This window comes from Leopardus geoffroyi, chromosome B1, assembly GCF_018350155.1.
Source record: "Leopardus geoffroyi isolate Oge1 chromosome B1, O.geoffroyi_Oge1_pat1.0, whole genome shotgun sequence".
Taxonomy (NCBI): domain Eukaryota; kingdom Metazoa; phylum Chordata; class Mammalia; order Carnivora; family Felidae; genus Leopardus; species Leopardus geoffroyi.
The window spans coordinates 133,934,779-133,959,663 of NC_059327.1; the positions used below are offsets into that span (position 1 = coordinate 133,934,779).

Below are 24,885 nucleotides of genomic sequence, written 5' to 3' on the forward strand. Positions count from 1 at the left end.
TCCCTACGGCTTGGTCAACTCCTTTAGGGTTTTTTCCACAGCACCATCAACATTAGTATTTCCTCATTAGCAAGTAAACTAAATATGTTGTTTATGGGGGAGTACTTGATACTTAGAGATTTTTAAAAAACTTTTACTCACTCTACTGAGAGGTTTGACCTTAAAAAAAAAACAAAACATTTCCAGCACATAGCTTCGAGCCATTCTGTTGTATCACTACGCAAAGGATGATAGATGGTCACCTTAAGAGTCCTGTGTTCTCATTTTCATTCTAATACAGTACATACTGGAGGAAACGGCTTGGTAGAAGTCATGAAGAGGGTCACATGTAAGTTTACATTAGATAAAAAATAATGGGTGACATTAGTGCCACTGAAATGGGAACCCAGAAGTTGCTGGCTTTCATTTAGGAATACACTGATGCTATCAAAGAAAGCATCTAGGCCTACATTCCAAGTAGGAGATAAGCCTTGGGAGATGGAAAGATTTAATTTGCTTACCTGAATATCTTCTAGGGACATTGCCCTGACGACAAAGCCCTTCAGCTGCTGCATTCTCACAAGAGCCAGCCGAAGCCTGTCACTGACCATTGTCGTTTTGCCCAGGATATTAGGCCAATAGCGCTGGCATTTGATTTTTTCCCCTTCTACTTCTTGGGTCATCATGGCTATCACTGTAGATTTTTGTTCCCAAATCATCTGCCAGAAATCTCCAACGGTTGTAGGGAGAGGTCCTTGGCAGGCAATGTAAACAAACTCTTCTTTTCCCACTGGTATCTTAATGAAGCTGGCGTTGATATATCCACCTTCATCTCCAAGAGGCACTCTTGTAGCATCATCTGTGAATTTTCCACCACAAAACAGAGCCATCTGTATCATGCATTTTTCTTTCTTTTCCTTCTTTTTTCTTTCTTTCTTTCTTTCTTTCTTTCTTTCTTTCTTTCTTTCTTTCTTTCTTTCTTTCTTTCTTTCTTTCTTTCAGTTTATTTATTTTGAGAGAGAGAGAGAGAGCAAGACAGTGACAGAGCACACAAGTGGGGGAGTGGCAGAGAGGAAGAAAGAAGCCCAAGCAGACTTCACACTGTCAACACAGAGCTCAATGCAGAGCTTAAACTCACCAACCATGAGCTCATGACCTGAGCAGTAGTCAAGAGTCAGATGCTCAACTAACTGAGCCACTCTATTTATTTTTTAAAGAATTTGTTCTATTTCTTTTTTTTTTTAAGGGTTTAAAATTATTTGAAGAGAGATAGACTGTGTATGCTTGCAAGCTCAAGTGGGAGAGGGTCAGAAAGAGAGGAGAGAAAGAATTCCAAGCAGGCTCTATACTGTCAGCTTGGAGCCCAACACGGGCTCGATCTCATGAACCGTAAGATCATGAGTCCGACACTTAACTGACTGAGCCACCCAGGCACCCCTGTATCATGCATTTTTAAACAAGAGCCTTACAAACAGGGTCACTCAAAGATTATGAGAAATTCCTCAGAGCCATAAATGAAATCACAAACACATTTTAATAAAAGCATATTTTCAAATTATAGTATAGCCAAATCATTTTATATTTACCCATTTCACTCATTACAAGTATATCTAAGATGTCAACTCAATGAGTTTGACAGACAATTAGATATTATTTACATAGATTTGGCTGAAAAACTGAAATTTATAAATTAATACATTTAGAACTTCTTAACAAGTTCCTAGAGAAACAAACTTAACTTTACTATTTCTTATCCATCCTTATCTTAATGATGACAATAAGACTGAATTTAATGAATGACAACGCCAAAAGATTATTTCATAAAACAAATATTAATATTATAGTGAGTTTACTAAAGTACTTATTATAAGTATAATTGGCATAATTACCTCTTGCTCATCTAATTAAATTATGTTCTTTTAAATCAGCAGCCAACTATAAACACAATAAATCAAAAGGTAGCTCACTTTATTCTCCAGGTATGTAGGCTCTTGTCTTTGTCTGATGGTAATTTCATAGTCAGAATATAAATTTTCAAACCAGTGAAAGTATACGTAAGCCATCTTATCCAAGATAATTAATTTGTATGTACTTACACATCAGAAGACATTTCTACTTAAAACATTTATAAATTTAACTGGTAATTTCTAGGATTATCAAATTATGACTTTATTAATAGGTTTCAAAATCCTCCATCAATTGCCCTTCAATTACTTGACTTTTACATCATAACTCATGGCAATAAATCCACTCAGTAGTTTTAGATTCATGGCTTACTCCATTTGATTTTAAGATACTAGTCTGACCATTTCTTTTTCTTTTTGCCTGAAATAATTCCCACCTACTTTATACTGAACCATTATCGATTTCATATTTATTTATTTGTTTATTTATTTAAGTTTATTTTGAGAGAGAGCACGTGTGCACATGAGTGGGGGATATGCAGAAAGAGAGGGAGAGAGAGAATCCCAAGCAGGCTCCACACTGTCAGCGCAGAGCCTGACGTGGGGCTCAATCCCACAAAGAAATAATGCCCAACTGACTGTGCCACTCAGGCACCCCTCAACTTAATTTTTAAGATGTTAAGATTCACTTTTCGCAGGAAGTTTGCCAAAATAAATTTTGCGTCTTCTGTCTTGGGTTGAGAAAATTCAGCTATTATTTATTCCATGATTTGTCACTATTGGCTCCGTTACGGGTCTTTGAATTTATGACTTCCTTGAGGATAGGCTCATTGTGTCACACATGGTGGAATCCAATGTGCTAATACATAGATATGTGGCTGATCATTACTATGAGAAGTGGCTAAAGAAAACAAAAAGTTGCTAGACGTTGATATTTCAGCTACAAACAGATATAATTTAAAAAATCACATATTGATTGGTGGAATGGGTAAAATGTGGGTAAAAAGGAACTGCTTTTTTTCCTTCCTGTATCTGAAACAGTTTAAACTATAATGCAACCTGGTAGCACCACCGTTGGTACCACTGCAGCCACATGCACATATATCAGAGACGTTTCTCTACCATAAAGTGAGTGGAATAAATAGATGTTGGCATGACACATGAACTAAGAAACCACTCATCCAGAAGTTGATTTCATATTTTCAAGAAGACTTTAAAATTACTGATTTGGCATCACTGATTAATTTCTAATACTATGCTGTAAAAACTCACAAATGTCTGAAGAAATATTTAAGATTCCTCAGTGTGATTTTTAGTATATCATAGATGATTTGAAAAGGAATTCACATTCTATATCTAAATGTATTTGTTACTTATGTAAATCTCTGAATATGTGCTTGTGTGTGCGCACACACACTTATGTGAGAAATAGGTAAACTAGCATAAAAGTTTTCAATCAGTTCAAATTATATTAGACATACATTTGATTTGTAGCCAAATTGGAACTTACAGGGAAGTATATTTTTATATCGATTCTTTCTTCTGTTTTCCTTAGTTTGCCCAATTAGACACTGATCCAAAGGTTTTAATTCTTGAAGATTCTGCAAGCAAAAATGGAAATAAAGTTAAATTTGTCGAAATAGGCAGGAATTCAGTAATAATTGCAAATACGTTAAATACGCAGGGTGCAAAACTGGCTACTGATCAGGGTAGACACTGAATGTTAAGAAATAGATCTGTCCTGGCAAGATAAGCAAGTCTAAAATCCCAATATTAATCTGATATTTGAAATATATTTCTGCAAATATCTTTAACATGTTGTAGTCACTCAACTAATTTTGTGAGGCTGTACTTTGTATCTTAATTTTACATTTCAGTCTAAAAAGGTCTATAATTATATTTTAGGGAAAAAAACAACTTATAAGAACAACTTGCACTTAAAAAATGAGATGGAGCAGAATTTTTTGACAATACTGTCTGTGGGGTCATAGAATAACCTTTATGGTAGAGTTGTGGTTAGACAGTCCTATGTTTTAAAGTCAACTCTTTGTCACTTTTCATCCACTCATTAATCCATCCATCCATCCATCCATTTGACAAATATATATTGAAAATGCCTACTAGATGCAGGGCACTGTAATAAGTGCTGGGAACACAGTAGTGACAAGGAAGATATGATTCTGGTTCTCCTAGAGCTTTCAGACCATTGGGCGAAAGAGGCAGTAAAGAAGTAAACATACTGTGATATATGTGTCAAGAACTTAACAAGCTACTGTGTTAGAGAAAAATAAAGATTTACTTTATAAAGGGTTGTGATGGCAGGTCTGTGGGATGGTGACATTTAAACCTTAAAGAAAGAAATCATTTCTGCAAAATGGAGGAGAGTATACCTCAACTATTGTGAGCTGGTTTCCAAATCTATTAATGGGAGTTACATTATTGTGAGTATTTAATACAAAGCATCTAGCACATTGCAGAAGCTCTCAGGAGAAGTTAGCTCCTTTCACTTCAGTGGTTATGAAAAGCTCAGGAAGTAGGCAAAGCAAGTATATGGTTTGAGAGAGATGAGCCAGGTAAACCCCAAAACCACAGGGGTGCTACATTCCTCTTTTGTCTCATGGTAAATATGGATGTTGCCAGCAAGATGACATGAGCAAGGGCTCTGAACCATTGCCTCTTTGAACTGAGGGGCATATTTCTGGAGCTGTATTAAACTAGAAACTATTGCTAATGAACTACATCAACAGTGTATTAATTATGAAGTTTAGTGGATGGTTGGAATTGACACTTAACTTGAAAAAAAAAAAAGCCTCTTTATCACTACTATGAGGCAGGAAGGGTAATCTTTCGGGAGATTTATCAAGCCCAAAGCAGCTAAAGAGATCTCTTTAAACCAGTACTATTAGGATCCTAACTGGAAAAATTAATTTCCTGCTAGACAGGACAGGATGGTGCTTGTAGTTGGAAGTAGAGTTGTGAGGTAATGGGCCTTTTCAAAATTTCTCCTAACCTTGCATAAAACTTTGATAAAGAATCACTGGCAGAAGCCACTTACCTCCAGCTCCTTAGAAGGAATCCCTTGATCTAACAAACCTCGCAACATTCGAATGACTGATTTCAACTTGGTACCGGTGTATTTACCGGAGGGGGGCACTTTGACGATGGGGACTGCAGCAAGCTCCTCATTTGTCAGAAACGGATGATCTAACAGGAAGACAGCAGTCGATGTTTTAAAAAAAAATTCCCACATAATTGATTTAGCCAATAAGGGAACGGATTCGTGCCTGTTCTTACCTCCTCTATTTTTACCAAAGGAAGAGTCTTTAGAATTAATAAGGCAATAGAACAGGTAGGCAGATACCTATAATCAACATAGGAAAATCTTGGCCATGGCAAGGCCCTTGGCTCTTGTGTACTTACAGTTTCTAGAAGAGTTTGAATTTTTTTTTTTTTTTTGCTTCTCTTGACTCAGATGGCACTATTTTCTTGATGAGAACGTATCTAGTCCTCTTATTGCTTTGCACTTTAATTAGCTTCTGAGCACATGGGGAAAAGATGAAGTGGGATGCTTCAGAAATTCTTCATAATGGGACATTGCATTAGAAACACTGATGTCTCCTCTCTCTACCCTCCCTTGGTACTCAGTGCCAGTATCTCTGGCATTTGACAGTTTTATCAATACAAGTGAAACGTTGGGGTCTTCAGGAGCTTATCAAATAAGTGATATCAGTGTCTTAGAAGAGATATGTATCTAATTTAGTACCTGCTCTGTGGAAACTACTTGTATCAGAAAGCAACTTTTATCCTGGAAAAAAGTAGGAGGGAGTTCTTGCTATAGTCTGCATAAGTGTAACTTTGCAGACATACCTGTAAATTAGTTAACTAAAGCATTCTGATGACAGTTACTACATAGATAACAATAATGCCAGGCTCTGTAGGGCATAGGAGGCTGTACAATATCTCAAGAAATGGAACATCTGGTGGGGTGAAGGCTAGTTGTGAACACAGAATTCACTCCTCGAAAGTAGTTGTAAACTTTTACAGAACTGAGCGTAAAGGCAATGGGAGCTCAAACACTGGAGATGGGCATGGGCTACGGGATTTGACAAAAGCACCATCACGGACACTAACAGTCCACATAAATCAAAAAGGTGTTCATTCAACTAGTTTAATTTCCTTTAACAACTAACACTTCAAATTACAAAACCATGTCTTTTGTTGCATTAGTGTAACGCTGCCTTCTATAAAAAAAGAGAAATGCAACACTGAATAGAGCTTCATTTCTCTACTGGCTCAGTTATAAAGTCACAGAGGCAGTAACAGGACACAGCAATTGACTCTCGCTTTTAAAAAATGAGGTTGAGATTCAAGGGTAATAATTTTCCCTCTTTGAGCGATTCTACCTGTTTTATTATAAATTAAATGTACTCCTTGACTTTTCGTTCCAGATTGGCAAAACTGTGACTTTGTGCTTCCAATTAAAATATTTACACATTTATTTGTGTGTTTTACTTCAAGCCACTGAGAATTTTAGCCTCCAACTGTGCAAATACCTATTTAGAGAACTAAATGCTGATGTTTGCCTATGTAATTTCATTTAATGTATAGAACCAAATAATGCACACATATAGAGAAATAGCATATCTCTGTATTCTGAAAACTGTGATTTTCAAACACTTATTTTTTTATCCATTGCTTTTGATGAAAAAAAATGGCTTATAAAATTCTTGCCTTTATTGGAATCCTCAAGGTTTGTTGTTTCCATTGGCAATTCATCACTTGCCCAGGCCACTTCATTGTCACCATCAGTCTTCCTTTCTTGTGGCTTTTGAATCAAGCTATGACAACAAAACACGTTTGTAATATTTTCTTCAGTTTTGTCCCCCAAATGCATTTAACTATTATATCCCTGAGGGACACCCAAGTGGCTCAGTCGGTTAGGTGTCCGACTCTTGGTTTCAGCTCAGCTCATGATCTCATGGTTCATGGGATTGAGCCCCGCATCGGGCTCTGTGCTGACAGTGTGGAGCCTTCTTGGGATTCTCTCCTTCACTCTCTCTCTCTCTCTCTCTCTCTGTCTCTTTCTGCCCCTCTCCCACTCATGTGTGCATGCATGCTCTCTCTCTCTCTCTCTCTCTCTCTCAAAAAAGAATATCCTTGAACCCCTTATTTCCTGTACAATTATCAAGATATTTAAAAACAGATCGTCTGGGGGCGCCTGGGTAGCTCAGTCGGTTAAGCATCTGACTTTGGCTCAGGTCATGATCTTGCAGTTTGTGAGTTCGAGCCCCACGTCGGGCTCTGTGTTGAAAGGTCAGAGCCTGGAGCCTGCTTCAGATTCTGTGTCTCCCTCTCTCTCTGCCCCTCCCCTGCTCATGCTCTGTCTCTCTCTGTCTCTCAAAAATAAGTAAATGTTAAGAAAATTAAAAAAAACAAAAAAAAAGATGATCTGATTTGAAAAACCCAAGCCTACAAGTCCTAAGATTTATTGGTAGATGTAAATTACCTCCCGGGCGAGGTAGATTACATTGGTAGATGTAAATTGTTTAATATAGTCTAAAATTTATTTTCAAACAAATCCTGTCTTTGGACGTTAGATTGAAGGAGTCCCTTGGAGATAGAGAAAGTGGTTTGTTGCCCGCTTCAACACAGATAACCAATTACAACTGTGTCAGTAGAGCTCTCTGTGTCTTTTTAACAGCTACCTACTATTATTGTACCATATGGATGTATCTTAATTTATTTATAGAAGTCTCTGTTGATGCACATCTGTCTTTTGCTACAAGTGGAGGCTGGAGGGACATTTCTGCATCAGGACACTCAAGTAATGTAATAAAACACAGTACAAGTTCCCATTATTCTAGGGGTACACAGTAGATGCCATCTTGCTGGTAGGGTGGATGGCTAGAAAAGAGAATCCAGGCAGGACAAAAGTTTAGCAATGAGATGAAAAAGAATAATGTAAAAGGCTGAACACATTTTTGCATTTTATGATATTCAGGGGGAACAAAACAGGGGGAACAAAACATCTGTCTGACAACATTAGTATAGACCATTAAAATAAGACATGTACAATGGTCCCACAACGTCAATAACGGGGCAGCAATTATGTTGCTTTTATGGTGAATGTTTTCCTCTGTTCCAGATAATTATGGGTTGCAATTAACATTTAATTTGCAAGTTCTGCATCAATGAGGTTGCTTTTGTCATGTAATAAATATATTTTGTTTGCAAGGGTATAGTTTGGAGATCCTTCCGTCAGGCATTCCCTCCTTTATCATTCCTTTGATTAGCTGCTTTAGTGTTTCATGGGTGCTTGTAGGCGTATACCCTAATTTATTTTGTGTAATTATTTTTTTACAAGTATAAATGATGTTGCAATTACATTTTTGTAGAAATGTCTTTGCACACATGTGGTAGTGGGAGCCATTTTTCAGAAATGAAATTGCTAGATTGAAGGTTATGTACTACAATTCTTTGAATCTTTGACACTCATCGTTGTAAGATACACTATTATTTTGTTCACATTAAGGAAGAAATTATATTGATGGTTGTAAGGCCCTTCATGATTTCAGAAATGTTAAAATCAAAAAGAAAGTGTATCCAAGAATTAGTAACATGTAGATAAAATTTATATGTTAATAGTGTTTCTAACTGCCATTCAAATAAATTAGATATACTAGTTTCCCTGACCTCCTTCCTCCCCTTCCCTTGCCTAACAGGGCAGAGCTTGTATCTTTACAATTATTGGCAGCTGGCCCAGATATTTGCTAGACTTTCCTCATTGTTGGCACTTTCCCTTTTAGACTTTCTTTCATTTTTTCCCCATGGTCAAGGATACTGTTTTTTGGAGGAATGTTATAACAAATACATTGTCACATGCCACCGGAACCCTTATAACAGTATTTTAAAAACATTCTTAATATTCAGCCATAGGTCCATAATTTAGTCAACATTCTCATTTCATTGGAAAAGAATAAATTAATTTCAAAAGCAACATCTAAATGAAAATCTTCAGAACACTTTTTTTTCTTTTTTTAAAGATTTTATTTTTTAAGTAATCTCTACACCCAGGGTGGGGTTTGAACTCATGACCCTGAGATCAATAGTCACATGCTCCACCAACTGAGTCAGCCAGGTTACCCCCACCTCAGAGCACTTCTAAAAAGCAATGGAATTTTTATACTTTATTTTTTTTAAATGTTTATTTATTTTTGAGAGAGAGAGAGAGAAAGAGAGAGAGAAGGAGGGGGAACGAATGTGTGGGGGAGGGGCAGAGAGAGAGAGGGAGACACAAAATATGAAGCAGGCTTCAGGCTCTGAGCTGTCAGTACAGAGCCTGACATGGGGCTCGAACTCATCAACTGTGACATCATGACCTGCGCCAAAGTCAGATGCTCAACTGATGGAGCCACCCAGGTGCCCCTGTTATATACTTTAAGGGATTATTTTCTTACCTTTCACTTTTTACTTTTTCTTCATAATATTCTTCACAGCCATTCATTTTGATAGACTACAATAAAGAGAAATAAAAATTACATTAGCCCATTGTAAAAAAAGAAATCAAACAATCTCAGTGTTCAATTTGTTTCTGTTACTTATTTCCTATATTTTCTGTCATGTCCATCCTCATATAACAAACACACATATGACATTCAATTAATGTCAAACTGTGGCTAAGGCATCTTCAGTGGCCCAAGAGTTTTGCTGGTCCCACTTACTGACTGGCTTTTCATTTCTCATAAGGGATATTAATGGTACACAGGTAAGGAGAAGACAAGATGTATAGCTGAAGTATGATTAGACATGCATATTCAGTATATATTTTTATACTACTTCAATTTTAAAATCTGAAAATGGGCTCTCCAGAAAAATCTTAGTAATTTTCAGTGTGTTAAATTATCTTGCCCTTTTATTATTAAAGTGATGGGTCCTTCTGTGGAGAACATAGACCAATCAGCTCATACTTTAACTGAGTATGGTGTCTCAGAGACCCAAATACTGCAAGTGCAGTTTGCCACAATCAGAAGATGACAAGTTTCATTCTTAGATGATTAATAAATCTTACATTCCAATCTTTATTAGGACAAATTATCTTAACAAATGGGACAGTCCTTTCGTTTCAAGACCCTGAATTATCTGGCCTCTGTTTACCTCCATAATCCATTTGCTTTTATTTGTAGCACTTTTTTTCTTTTTCTCTTATTTTAGAGAGAGAGAGAGCATGAGCACAAGTGGGGAGAGAGGCAGAGGGAGAGAGAGAGAAAGAATCCCAAGCAGGCTGCATGCTCAGTATGGAGCCCGATGTGGGGCTCAATCCCATGACCCTGGGATCATGACCTGAGCTGAAATCAAGAGTTGGATGTCAAACCAACTGAGCCACCCAGGCACCACTTCTTTTCTTTTTAAACTTCATAGACCTTATCACAACTTGTAATTTCATGTTTACTTGGGTGTTTATTTGATCATTCTCTTGTCCTCCTCATTAGACTGTAAGCTCCAGAAGGGCAGGAACCACGTCTGGTTACCACTGTGTGCCTACAAGTGCTTATGCCTGAGCCACAGAAGGTTGTCTCACTTCTTTAATAAAGATATAAAAAATATTTTTTTAAAAATGTGTATTCATTTTTGAGAGACAGAGAGAGACAGAACATGAGCGGGGAAGGAGCAGAGAGAGAGGGAGTCACAGAAACCGAAGTAGGCGCCAGGCTCCATGCTGTCAGCACACAGCTTGACATGGGGCTTGAAACCACGAACCGTGAGACCATAACCTGAGCTAAAGTCAGACGCCCAACCGACTGAGCCACCCAGGTGCCCCAAGATATAAATAATCTTTAATATGATCTTTCAGTTATAGACCTTTAGACTTAAGAAGTATTTATAATTAAGTTATTCTGATATGAACTTCAGTTTATTTGAGGAAAATGCAGAATTTCTATGGAGGAAGAAAAAAAATGTAGCTTGTTTTTATCCACGGATAACTAAAAGGAAGCTTCTTAGATGTTACCTGTTTCTGCAAGTTGATAATTTTAGTCTGGGTTGATTTTTTTCCAAGTAAAGTCATTTGGATTTTGTATTTCCCATCATAAGCCTGGTCTAAGAATCTACCATGAGTGTGATACTTTTGAAAAGTATAAAGCCTTTTATAAGAGTCAAATGTTATTAATATGAAAATGGTGAGATAAAACCCAATTGGAAATAAAATATAGTGATACTACAACAATATCAATTTTCCACTATTCCTGTCAGAATGGCTAAAATGAAAAATACAAGAAACAATAGATGTTGGTGAGGATGTGGAGAAAGGGGAACCCTTTTGCACTGTTGGTGGGAATGTAACTGGTGCAGCCACTCTGGAAAAGAGTATGGAGGTTCCTCAGAAAGTTAAAAATAGAACTATTCTATGATCCAGCAATTGCACTACTGGGTAATTAAACCCTAAGACACACAAATACTAATTTGATGGGACACATGCACCCCCATGTTTATAGCAGCATTATCTACAATAGCCAAATTATGAAAAGAGCCCAAATGTCCACTGACTGATAAATGGATAAAGAAGATATGTATGTGTACACACACACACACACACACACACACACACACACACACACACACTGGAATATTACTCAGCCATGAAAAGGATGAAATGTTGCCATTTACAAGGATGTGGACAGAGCTACAGAGTATTATGCCAAGTGAAATAAGTTAAAGACAAATACCATACGATTTTACTCATATGTGGAATTTAAGAAACAAAACAAACAATCATGGGGAAAAAACCAGAGAGGCAAACTAAGAAACAGATTCTTAACTATAGAGAAGAAATTCTATGGTTTACCACAGAGGGGAGGTGGGTGGAAGAATGGGTTAAATAGGTGACGGGGATTAAGGGGCACATGTGTCATGATAAGCACTGTATGGAAGTGCTCTAAACTATACACCTGAAACTAATGTTACACTGTATGTTAACTAACTGGAATTTAAAAACTTAAAGAAAAATTTCCCACTATTTTGCAAAGTTCACCTGTGTATGGGGTAGGTTTGGGTTAAGGAGATGGCCTTCGGTCTCTCTTCTCATTCTGGATTGTAGGCTCCTTGGAAGAGAAGGCAGCTGCAGCACTGCCTCAAGGAAAAGACTTAGATTTTACCAAGGCCAGCCCATCTGAAGGTTGGTTTGTTATCCTATTGCTCAAAGAATCCAGATCCAGCAACTTGAAGAGTAGAGATATCTCCTGGGTCCAAGACCAAACTGTATCATTTGTGGTGCCCATTGTCAAATGGAAATATGGGATATCTTGTTAAAAAATTGAGAATTTCAAGATGATGGCACAGCACATGAGGAGCTCTTCTAAGCATAGGGCTGTGTGACTACATCAGTCGAATGCCCATAAAGCCAGGATCCTACAGTCAGTCAAGCATGATTATCTTATAGGTGATGGAAAGCCACTGAAAGTTTCTATTGTTTTCTGGTTAATAACCAGGATTAGAAACAACATAGGAAGTGTGCTGATGTATTTCAGCACAATGATGTCATGTCTTAGGAGGCCATGCCTTTCTTCTCTCCATCTTAGATGTTTTGAGCTAATGGGGGACATGTTTCTATCTCTCTCAGGAAAGTTGCCTGTCCAGAGGTGTAGAAAGACCAAATTCCTTGCCATGACATCTAAGTCACTTGCTCAACTCACCCCTCCCTATCTCTTCAGTCTTAGCTTTCAAGATACCACATGACACCCTACTTGCGATGATTTAGTGCCCTGAATGTCCCAGGCTGATCCAGACCTTCATGTCCTTGCTAAGCAGTTCCTCAGTATGGAATGCTCTTTCCTATTGCTTCTCACCTACCAAATACCAAAATGCTAAAACTTTGGCTCAGGTCATGATCTCACGGTCTGTGGGTTCGAGCCCCGCATCAGGCTCTGTGCTGACAGCTCAGGGCCTGGAGCCTGTCCCTCTTCCACTTGCGCTCTGTCTCTCTCTCTCTCAATAATAAACATTAAAAAATAAATAAGTAAAATGCTAATTCTCTCGGAAGCCTTAATAACCATACCCATCTACTCCTGTATAGTCCCTATTATTCCACAATTCTTTGTAACATTCTCTGGATTCCATATAAACATTTATCAGGACATGTTTTTACTATAGTTTTAAAAATTGTACTTATTTACATTGTACAGCTCCCAAATTGACTACTAGACTATACAAGCAAATTGAGGACAGAAACCCTGATATACCTTCTTACCTTGTTATCCCCAGCTTAATCAGGGTCAAACGAGTTCAGCAATAGCTAAGTGAATAGTTTTGAAACTTTAGATGATGATTTACGCTATGTATATGACTGGCATTCATTCCTTCATTCTTAAATAAAGCTCAGACATTGGCCTGAAGTACTTCATTAAGAGGTAGTTAAGTGTAGAGTGACAAGTTACAAGACAGTGACAAATGACCGTGTGTGATACTATACTATTTATAATATCATCATAATATCATTTATAATATCAAAAGTAGCTTAACTTTTGACTCATGAGAAAACCTTCAGGGTTAAAACCCTAAAACTCTCAGGGTTGTACATACAATCCAAGTAATTTCCCTATCGGGTATTTACACAAAGAAAATGAAAACACAAATTTGATGTTTATTGAAACATTTTTTTTTTTTTTTGGTAATTTCTGCACCCAATGTGGGGCTTGAACTCATGACCCTGAGATCAAGACTTGCGTGTTCTACCAACTGAGCCAGACAAGCACCCCTACTGCAGCCATTACTTACATCAGCCAAGATATGGAACCAATTTAAGTGCCTAACAATAGATAAATAAAGAAGATATGGTATATATACATAATGGAATATCACTCAGCCATAAAAAAGAATGAGATCTTGCCATTTGTGACAACATGGATGGACCTGGAGGATATCATGCTAAGTGAAGTAAGTCAGAAAGACAAATACCATATGATTTCATTTAGATGTGGAATCTAAAAAATAAATAGACAAACAAAATACAGAAACAGACTCATAAATACAGAGAACAAACTGGTGGTTGGCAGGGGGGGGGCAGGGCTGAGGGGATAGGTGAAATAAGTGAAGGGGATTAAGAGATACAAACTTTATAAAATAAATGTCATGGGACACCTGACTGGCTCAGTTGGTGGAGCATGTGACTCTTGATCTTGGGGTCATGAATTCAAACCCCATTCTGGGCATGGAGCTACCTAAAATAAATTAATTAATTATAAAAATGTCACCAAATGAAAAGTATAGCACAGGAAAGAGAATCAATAACATTGTAATAACTTTGAAGGATGAGAGGTGATTAACTACACTTACTGTGGTAAGCATTGCATAATGTATAGAATTGTTAAATCACTATGTTGCATAACTGAAAATAGAGCATTGTAGTTCAACTACACTTCAATAATAAAAGTTAAAAAAACAAAAACAAAACAACTTCCAGGGTTGTAGAACACACTATTATGAGCCAGTTCAATAAATAATCTACAATTTGTTTAGGGTGGTCCCAAAGAAGCATACTTATGAAAAACTAAATATTTTCAGAAATTCTAGGTAACTCTTAAAACTATTCAAATGTAGGCAACATTCTAGAAATATAAAATGAAACAGAAAACGTTTCCAGAATACTGGCTTAGTCTTCCTTTCAGCTACGAAGATTAGTCATATTTGTCTTTTTTGAATTTGTCTGCTTATGAATATAATTTCCATAGTGATTTTAACACATTTAGAGTTTGATACAAATATAACCTCTTCATGTTTTTATCTCAGTACTTTGTTTTCTCCTTTCCTGAATTTGTTTTTTCACTTTCTTTGTTTTGTTTACTATTAGTCAAAATCTCTTCTGAAGCAGATGTCCCATATATTCAAGTGTCAATTTATTAAATTTAAAGGATGGACTGTCCCAAAAGGTTTGGTCTTTAACATCTTGAATTCTCAACGTGTATATTTGCGGGATCCATCTACACTTTGGTGGTAGAACAACTCATGTGATATTTACTAATAATTGGTAGGAATATTCTCCCTCCATAAACCTTAATTTTTAGATTTGTCCTGAACAGTTTTATATCCTAATTTCTTCCAAGTGAACTTTAAAATCATTTTACCAAGCTAGTCTGCCTCTCATTAAAAAAAAGTTGAAGGGGCTCCTAGGTGGCTCAGATAGTTGTGTTGGACTCTTGATTTAGGCTCAGCATCAGGATCTCATGGTTCATGGGATTGAGCCCTGCATTGGGCTCTGCACTGACAGAGTGAGACTGCTTGGGATTCTCTCTTTTCCCCCTCTCTCTGCCCCTTACCCATCTTTATCTGCCCCATTACCCATCATTATTAACCTTACCCATTCATACTCCCCTCCTCAAGGTAAATAAACATTAAAAAAAAAGTTGAAATATTTTATGGGACCATATTAATTTATGGGTAAATCTAGGGAGAAGTTAAATTTTGGGCTTTTCTATCAAGGAATAAGAAATGTTTCTCTTTAATATTTCTTCTGCTTCTTTGTAGAGTTTTAAAGTTTTCATAATATAGGTTTTGTACATTTGGGTTGAATTTATGCCTATGCTTTTATTTAACTATTGCGAATGAAATTTTATTTAATTATATTTTATAACTTGTTAAAGCATAGATTGTGTTATAGACTGAATTGTGTCCCTCGCAAGATTCACAGGTTGAAGCCCTAACCCCAAAATGATGGCTTGGAGACAGTTTTTATGGAGGTAATTAAGGCTAAATAAGGTCATAAGGATGGGGCTCTAATCCAATAGGATTGGTGTCCTTATAAGAAAAGGAAGAGACACCAGGGGTGCGTGAACACAGACGAATGGGCATGTGAGGACACAGTGAAAAGGTGGTCATCTGCAAGTGGAGGACAGGGGTCTCACCAGAAACCAACTCTGCTGGCACCTTGGGACTTCCAGCCTCTAGAATTGTGAGAAAATAAATTTCTGTTTCTTAAGTCTTCCAGTTTGTGGTATTTTGTTGTGGCAGCCCTAGCACACTAGGATAGGCTGCAAAGTCAAATGTCTACAGGAACCAGACAAGTAAACATAAACCTGCAAATGCCAGAGTTGGGGCAGGGGATGAGCGGTGTTGGAAAATCAGAAATGGTGGGGTTGGTGGAGGCAGAGATAAGGCCTCAGCAGAGAAAGCAAACTTTATGTAAGAAGATACATAATTCTAACAAGACATAACATCCTATAGTGTTTATCTAGCTCTTATCCTTACCTCTGTAAAGTCTTCAGGTAAAGGTGAACCATCACAGTCTGTATCTTCTGCTCTCCCTTCAGATAACTTCCCATTGGTTTTCAATGAACCTGGGGAAGAAATAAGTGGGCCAAGAGAAATTAAAATGCTTCCTAGAGTCCTCCTTCTCGCACTCCTTAGTGTACCAACTTATTCATTCTGGTTCATCTACCTGGAACACTGACATCTCCTGCTGCATTATTTTGGTTTAAAAGATTCTGGGCTTCCTCATCCACGACATCCAGCAGAGACTGAATAACTTCAGCTTCTTGAGGATCATCATAAATATCATCTTCTTGTACATTAGATTCTTGAAAAACAGTAATTTTACATGAGATTTTACTTAAAAAATATTGATTTGAGAAAGAGACGCTACATCAGGTCTTTCAAATTTCAAGCATCTACTTCGAAAGGCAGCCATGATTGGAAAAGCGGTTAGACTCATGCAAACCAGCCATTTCTAGTTCTAGCACTCCTCTGGCTGCTGTGACAGAAGATCACACAAATGTAGCTTAAAAAGAACAAACCAAAATCTATGTCTGTGAATAAATCTTTCCATGAGACATCAAGAATTTAATGCTTATTTTCCTAAATTGATTCCAAATTACTAATTCATGAAAGAAACTCAAGAAGTTAGGTTACACAAATTAAGGATGTAATAGGGTAGCCCATACATGTCCAAGAAAAATTTTCTAATTAGGTTACCTGTGAATTGCTGCTTCCAAGGAATGTAAGAAACACTATCAAACAAAACCAGCTATCTTTTTAATCATCTAAAAATATTTTTAATATTAGGATACGGGCACATTTGTACAGTAATGCAATGAACAATAATTAATTTTACATTGTTCTTTTATTTCTTTGAACAACAATCTTTTCTTGTTACACTATAGAAACATGTAAGCCCAATACCTAATATTTCTTTATTACCTGAACTATTAGGACATTTAGAGTAATTGGATGACTGATTTGGAAAAACTACCTTTGGAGAGAATCAAGTCTGCTGATCCCTTCATCTGATAAGTAGAGCATTTTCCTTCAGGGCACAAAACTTCAATTATTTCTTCCCCATTAACCTAAAGTATGAAACCAGAGCAAATCATTAGTTTACTATTTTGCTAACTTCCAGGATTAGGGAGGGACTGTAGATTGCCCCATCATGTCCTTCTCTCCCTCTTTCTTTGTACATAATCCATTTGATATCTCTCCATGATAGATGAATGTTTCTAGGAAACATCAGCACAATGGAATGTACAAAGAGAATGGGACTTTCCATCACCAAAAACCTCTGGAAACAGCAGATAATACAACATCAAATCAGTATTCCTATTCTAAGAATTCTCACAGTGTTTACTAATATAAATTTTGAGTTGCCAAGAGTCTATTACGTAGTATTTCCTAAGCTTATTTGAGTGCAGAAATCTCTTTTTTGAGGCATATTTTATGAGACTTGTCTTCCTTTAAATCTTTTCTAAAAGTTTTATAGGATTACTAAACTAGTAAGTTGGGGGAAAGGGAAAAAATCTTTTAAGTATTTGTGAAGCTGTGACTTGGACATAAACTCTAGTTTCACATCCTGGTCAACTGTTGGATATAAAGATTTTTAAGTCTAGTCTAAATCTCATCTCAATTTAAGAAGAATAACAATGGATTCATAACTACAAATTACTTATTGAACAGAATTTAACTTTCTGACTCAATGGTAAATTGTGAACACTTCATGGTACATGGCCTATTGAAAGAAAAATGATTTGGGTAAAAATGCAAAATTAAATGGTTAGGATAAAATGAAATAATTTTATACAAATAAAAGGTGGTTTGCTCCAAAGATTTTACTCTTTTTATCAAGATAAAAAGTAGAAATGATAGACGCAATAGAATTATTTCTTCATAAATAGTGGTTACACAATGTCCAATTTTACTGGATTGTGAAACTCCAATCTTCATGAGAAATTCATAGCACAGACATTAGCATCAAGGACAGAGTATTGCTTGAGAGACTTCCCGAAAGACTTTAACTCCAACAAAAAATGTTTGCAACCATGAATAACCAAGGTCCTAGCTTCTGAGTGTTTTATGTTAACTTAAAAAGAAATTCTCCCCTTCTCCCTTTCAACAACATGCCGATATTTAAAAAGAAAATAAGCACCATACAACATGACTAACACTAGAAATACATGAAAATCCAGGTGTTCCAGCTCCGTGTAACTGTAGACCTTATGAATAAACAGGGAATAGTGGGTCTTGCTTTCTCTCAATCCACAAACATACCAAGACCAAGGCATTTTTATTTCTGTGCCCCAAACATTTCTGCCTAATAATTCTTCTATTGCAATATCTTTTTTTTTTTTTAATTTTTTTTTTTTCAACGTTTATTTATTTTTGGGACAGAGAGAGACAGAGCATGAACGGGGGAGGGGCAGAGAGAGAGGGAGACACAGAATCGGAAACAGGCTCCAGGCTCTGAGCCATCAGCCCAGAGCCTGACGTGGGGCTCGAACTCCCGGACCGCGAGATCGTGACCTGGCTGAAGTCAGACGCTTAACCGACTGCGCCACCCAGGCGCCCCTGCAATATCTTTTAAAGACTTGCTGGACCAGTGAGATGAAAGGCATGGAATTTTGGCCTTCTGGTCACTAAATTTTCCTTCTATGCTAAATCCAGTTTTTGTCCAGATTTTGCTGAGATGACAGGATTTTCGGATTACTAGGAGAGCAATGCCTTAGCTCTGGAGCTTATGTGGAAAGGCATTCAAACAGTGGGGCTCAGACTGTATGGGATGTGTGTGGGATTAAACAATTCCACAAAGTGGATATCCAGCTGGGATCGTTTTAGAATGTTCATTACATGCCAAAAGAAAATCATAAAAAGAAATGTTAGCCAAACGAATGGGCATACACATAGCCTTAAAGAGAAAGCTTGAAGTGGAATTCAGCTATGTATTAAAGTAGCTTTGCTAATTCACTTCCGGATTTTTCTTTGTTAATCTTAAATGATTTAGGTTCTTACATTTTATTATGAGGTAAAGCATTTTCCATGTCCTTCTAAAAGCAAGTATGTCTATTTCCTTTGTCAGTACTGTTTTTCCTTACTAGCAGTAGAGGATTGTCATTTGAGGGTCACTGTTGACCAATATTAACTCAAAGGACCAATTCTACTCTTAATTATGTATGTTCTTCTCTTCTGGGTATCTAACACACAACCAAAAGAACTGTGAACTTTCATAAAAAGATCTAAGTATTGAAGCTATCCATTTAAGAGATTAGCTTATATAAGAGCTGAATATGTGCCAAATGATGTAGGGTTGCTCATGTAGGACCTTTACACTGTGTGCTTTATTCAGCAAGGTCTATTTAGTTCCCTAAAATATATTCCTTATATCAGTACATGTATCTAAAAAAGGCAAATATTTAAATGCGAAATCAGTTTGGTTCAAGACACAAACAAGCTGGTTATTTAGATAAGGCAGTATGATAGGAAGAAGGTAGCCTTTTCCTTACCTTGGAGGATGAATTACTAGGAGTGAGGGCAGGCTTGTGGCAAGGCTCCGCAGTGTGGTGACCTGAAAGGAACAACACAGAGAGTAAGAGAAGAGCCAGTTGGAACCCTATAGGGACATCAAAACAGTGAAAGAAAACCCACACTTCTGTGCATGTTCTTATTTTCATTAGTGCACTAAAAGAGGTCATATTGCAAAATGATTTAAAACCAGCTACACAAAATCAAATATTAGAAAAGGGTTTATCCCAAGGAAAAAGCTAATTTCTTAAAAGAAAATACTATAGTCTGCACAAAAGCTCAGTTCGGTCTGAATGGTTCTAGTATCAGACACTGAATGTAAATTCTCTCAACTGAATAGGAGAGGCATCACAGGTGCTGATCTACACTAACTTCGCTATTTAAGGAAAGATAGTGCGCCATTCATATCATTTCATAATGGCTATCAATTTAACACAGTAAAGTAAGTTACGGATACAACTAAACAGAACTTTTAATATATGTCTAAACCAAATGTTACTTTTAACTCTTAGCCACCAGTACAAAAATTCAATACATATTACATTAAAAATGTAATACATGTTACAGTTAAAAATCATATTTAAAAATAATTTGATTCATCAAATTATATTTTTAAGAGACTTTGAAACATATAGCAGAGTTTGGAAAAGTTAAAAAAGAAAGGAACAGAAAAGAAAAAAAATGTACCGATCTGTGTACTCAAGGACTTCTATTTGAAAATGACCTAAAAATAATTCCACCTAGAAAGATGAAGGTTGACATGAAATTTTTAGACATGAATTTCTGTAATTATGTGGATGATGTTATTACAAAGAGTCAAGAATGTTTTTTAATATTATTTCCAGGAGGTATAAAACATTATCAACCTTCCAAGAAAAGTACTGAAAAAGCATACCAGTAATAAACTACTAGCTCAAAAAGTCATATTGGAATAGTTTAGAACATCACAGCTTATTATTTGTACTGTCTCTCTCCTGTTCCCCTAATTGCCCTTCACCTTGTCTCTAAGCAACCACTAATCTACTTTCGGTCACTATGATTTCCATCTTCTTTAATTTTGAATAAATGGAATAATACAGTATAAACTCTTTTCTGTCTGACTTCTTTCACTCAGCTGTCTTATTTGGAGGGGTTATTTTGGTTATTTTGATTAGGTTGCTATGAGTACCAGACCATTTTTATTACTGAATAGTACTGTTGTTTGGATATTTTGCAATTGGTTTCTTCATTCAGCAGTTTTTGGACATTTGAGTGGTTTTTGATTTTGGCTTTCACAAAGGAAGCTGCTAAAACATTCATGTACAGGTTTTTGTGTATGGATATATGCTTTCTTTTCTCTTCGGTAAACAAAAAGGAGTGGAATGGCTGGATCATATGGGAGGCACATGCTGAACTTTTTAAAGAAATTGTCTGTTTTATAAATTGGTTGTACCATTTTATATTCCCATCACTATAAGAGAGTTCCTATTATTGATACTGATTTTCAGAACTCATAAAGGATCAGTTCTAAGGGAGTCAAGTGAGAGAACCCCATAAAGACAGTTCACTAGGCAGTTTCTACAAGGTGGGCAGGGCTTAGCTCTCTTTAGCTCTGAAACTACAAACAGGCAACAAGTAACTACCCATAAGTCACTAGAAAAATGCTCTCCTGACTGTTCTGTGAGATAGTCCCTCTCTAACATGAACTGGAACTATTAGAGAGAAGCTGAGATCCCTAAGGCATTCAAGAAAACTGGCGAGGAGGGGAACAGATGTACTTTAGTGTTTTGAAGATAAACTACAACTGTAGTAGTGAGATTCTTTTGGTAGATGTTACTGCCTGATAACCTAAAAGTTTAGTTATGTATGAAGCACTGAATTCACATTTCAAATACATTAATTTCAACCACATTCCCACGTCTATCATTCTTATCATGGGCATCAGAAGCTACGTTTACTGAGCCCGATTATGTGAATGAGAGCATGGAATCAGAAACCCCAGGTTTAAATTCTGGCTCTCCCATTTATTAACTCTGTGAGTTTGGGTAAGTTATCAAACTTCTCTGTGTATCAGTTTCTCCTTCTATAAACGGAGGATAATAGTAACACTATTCTCACAGGGTTGTTTTGAGGACCCATGCACTTAGAAGAATGCTTATTCTGAAGAATAAGCATTAAATTTATGTTAGCAGGGGTCGCGACCACTAATACTACAATTTCTTTTATTATGCTAGAATGTAAGACAGATACTTTGTGTATTCATTGCCATGCTCCCAATGCCCAGACCAATGCCTGGCACAGAGAAGAGATTCAATAACTGAATAAATTACTATGTGACAATCATTATGATAAGCATTTCACATATTATTATTGTATTTATGCTTCATTATAACCTTATTTATTTATTTAAAAAAAAAATTTTTTTTTTCAACGTTTATCCATTTTTGGGACAGAGAGAGACAGAGCATGAATGGGGGAGGGGCAGAGAAAGAGGGAGACACAGAATCGGAAACAGGCTCCAGGCTCCGAGCCATCAGCCCAGAGCCCGACGCGGGGCTCGAACTCACGGACCGCGAGATCGTGACCTGGCTGAAGTCGGACGCTTAACCGACTGCGCCACCCAGGCGCCCCCATTATAACCTTATAAGATAGATAGTACTAACATTTTTATTTTACTAATAGGGAATAGAAGCTTGGATACAGATCAAGTAACTTCCTAAAGGCACACAGAACTTATAAACTCAGGTCTATCTGGCTGTAAATCCCATGGTCCATGCTGCTCAACTATTTCCTATTACACACTGAATTTTAGAGATGCTTTTATTTAAATGTGATTTTTCGCACTTAGAGAGATCCTGAAAAGCACTCTGGAAGGGTGATAAAAACACTGTAGTGATAGTCTCCAATTTTGCTTTTGGGAAAAAAAAAATAGTTATCTCTGCATAACTACTTGTGTCACAAAATGAATGTATCCTTACCGTTGGCTTTGGTTGACTGTGGGGTTGCAAGAGTGTGCCTCTTGGAACTGGGGATCACTGGATGGCCATCTCTGTGTTATAGAAAAAAGAAAAGGAAATTCCAAATTATTTAAGATGTTTGTTTAAATACCCTTCAAACCACCTGGTAACTATTGAGCCACAAGAATTTTATTCTAGATAGGCTTCAGGGGGTCTAGGCACCCGGAAGCTGTAGACAAAATATTTATCAGTTTTCATCTACCTCTTTTCTAGAGGGAGATATTCTTGACCCAAAAAAGATTAAGAATCATTTCTTTACATAATTTTTCTCTGGGTTTAGGATTAACACATTACTGTATTTCCCCTCATTTAAAACACCTGTAATATTCATGATCTAATAACTTAGTTCACTGTCATTCAGGTGATGGTTCAAAGATAACTTAGGAATTATAGATGACTAAGTTTTGTATATCTGAAACCCTTGATACATACTTTTAAAAAAGTTATTTAAAGTGAAAATCTAGACAATATATATACAATGTATTATATATACATATACATTATATATATACATGTATACATATATACAATATATACAATATACATATACATTATATATATATACATATATACATATATATATATATATATATATATATATATATATTTAAAGGATTATAAGAAGGATAGTACCACCCAATGTGAAAAACTGTTAAAAAGACATCACCTTGGAAACAGAGGACTGGTATGCAATCTTAACACTGCTAGTACTTGAGAGAAAAGGGAGGTTGCCTAAAGTATATAGTGCTGGGAGAAGCAATGGGCCCTACACATCCTACATATTCTTCCTGGGTACCCCAGAAATGAAAGGCCCTGACTGCTTTTTATATGGGCCAGTTCTCAAGGCTATGTTTGTGATGAGCAAGCTTGAGGAATGAGGGAAACTCTTTCTCCAAATAAAAAGCAGGTTTTCTTACAGGCTGCCATGAAGGGGAGGGTTCCTCTTCTTCTCATGGTATTTCTCTCTGGTACTACAACCCACTGCATGTGCAGGAATCCACTAGGCCACATGTGTCATCTTCAGGAGACTTAGAAGATGTGTGGAACTTGTCCCAATACCATGCCATTGTTGCTTGTGGTTACCAAAAAAGTATTTTGTCTCTGACCCAGGAGTTTCATACCTTCTACCAGCATCCAAGAAACAATAACAGGCTGGCTTATTAGCTTGCAAGTTGGGTAAGACCACAGACCCTGTACAGTTCTTGACATACAGACAATTGCCACAAATATATACCTTTCTGTTATTGCTGGCTGTGGGCTTCAAAGAGGGTAGATATATATAGTAGTGGAGAGAGCTGGAAGAAGAATGAAGGGGAAAGTAATTGTGACTAGCACCACTATATCTGTTGTGACTAAAGTGAAGAGAAAAGCAGAAGGGCAAAAGAAAGTGATTTTAGAGCTAGCATGAAGGGTACTCTACTAGTTTTGAGGCAAAAAAATTAGCTGGATCTATGGTTCACAGAGATGTTAATTTTCACAAAAATATTTTCCAGATTGAACACTTTCCTCTTCCACTCATTGACATTCAGCTACACCTATGAAAATAAATGTATTCCAATCTAATTTTTAGAAATATATGAGGTAGGGGTGCTTGGATGGCTCAGTAGGTTAAACATCTGGCTTTTGATTTTGGTTCAGATCATCATCTTGGAGTTCATGGGATTGAGCCCCGTGTCGGGCTCCACACTAACAATGTTAGTCTGGAGCCTGCTTGGGATTCTCTCTCTCTCAAAATAAATAAGTAAACTTAAAAAAAAAAAAAAAAAAAAAAGAAATATATGAGGGAAACAGACTAGGGATTATATTCAAAGAAAAAAAGTACACAATCAAATTTAAAGGTTTAGAAGGAACAAATGTTTATGATCAAATGATTTAATTATACTTTCTATACTTTTAAAGACATACTATGTAAAACTCACCATGTATCCCAGACATAAATGTAACATAAATGTGTAATTTAGAAAGTCTGGCTGTATGTACATTACGGTAGGCAGAATAATGGTCCCACAAAGGTGGCTACATCCTAATCCGCCAAACCTGTGAATATGTTACCTTACTGGGTAAAAGGGATTTTAAAGATGTAAGTTAAGGATCTAAAGATGAGGAGATTATCTTGGGCGGGCCCAATGTAATCACAGAAGTCCTTATAAATGAATGAGGAAGGGAGGAAAGAGAGTCAGAGAAAGAGATGTGACAACATAAGTAGAGTGTTATGCCTGCTGGCTTTGAGGATG

General features: G+C 36.7%; 1 protein-coding gene across 13 annotated transcripts in view; it reads right to left on the reverse strand.

Annotated features, from left to right (window-relative positions):
- Window positions 1-24,885, reverse strand: part of PTPN13 (protein tyrosine phosphatase non-receptor type 13) — a 233,895-nt gene that overhangs the window by 6,701 nt on the left and 202,309 nt on the right. For 12 of the 13 annotated variants that reach the window (XM_045473442.1, XM_045473439.1, XM_045473437.1 and 9 more), the window contains 10 exons: window positions 22,613-22,683; window positions 19,637-19,698; window positions 17,119-17,212; window positions 16,309-16,446; window positions 16,119-16,207; window positions 9,341-9,396; window positions 6,615-6,721; window positions 4,939-5,087; window positions 3,394-3,484; window positions 501-838 (listed from right to left, as the gene is read on the reverse strand). In XM_045473442.1, coding sequence (XP_045329398.1) covers window positions 501-838; window positions 3,394-3,484; window positions 4,939-5,087; window positions 6,615-6,721; window positions 9,341-9,396; window positions 16,119-16,207; window positions 16,309-16,446; window positions 17,119-17,212; window positions 19,637-19,698; window positions 22,613-22,683 — 1,195 coding nt within the window. The remainder of the gene's footprint in view (window positions 1-500; window positions 839-3,393; window positions 3,485-4,938; window positions 5,088-6,614; window positions 6,722-9,340; window positions 9,397-16,118; window positions 16,208-16,308; window positions 16,447-17,118; window positions 17,213-19,636; window positions 19,699-22,612; window positions 22,684-24,885) is intronic. The other variant, XM_045473435.1, reaches the window with a different exon arrangement.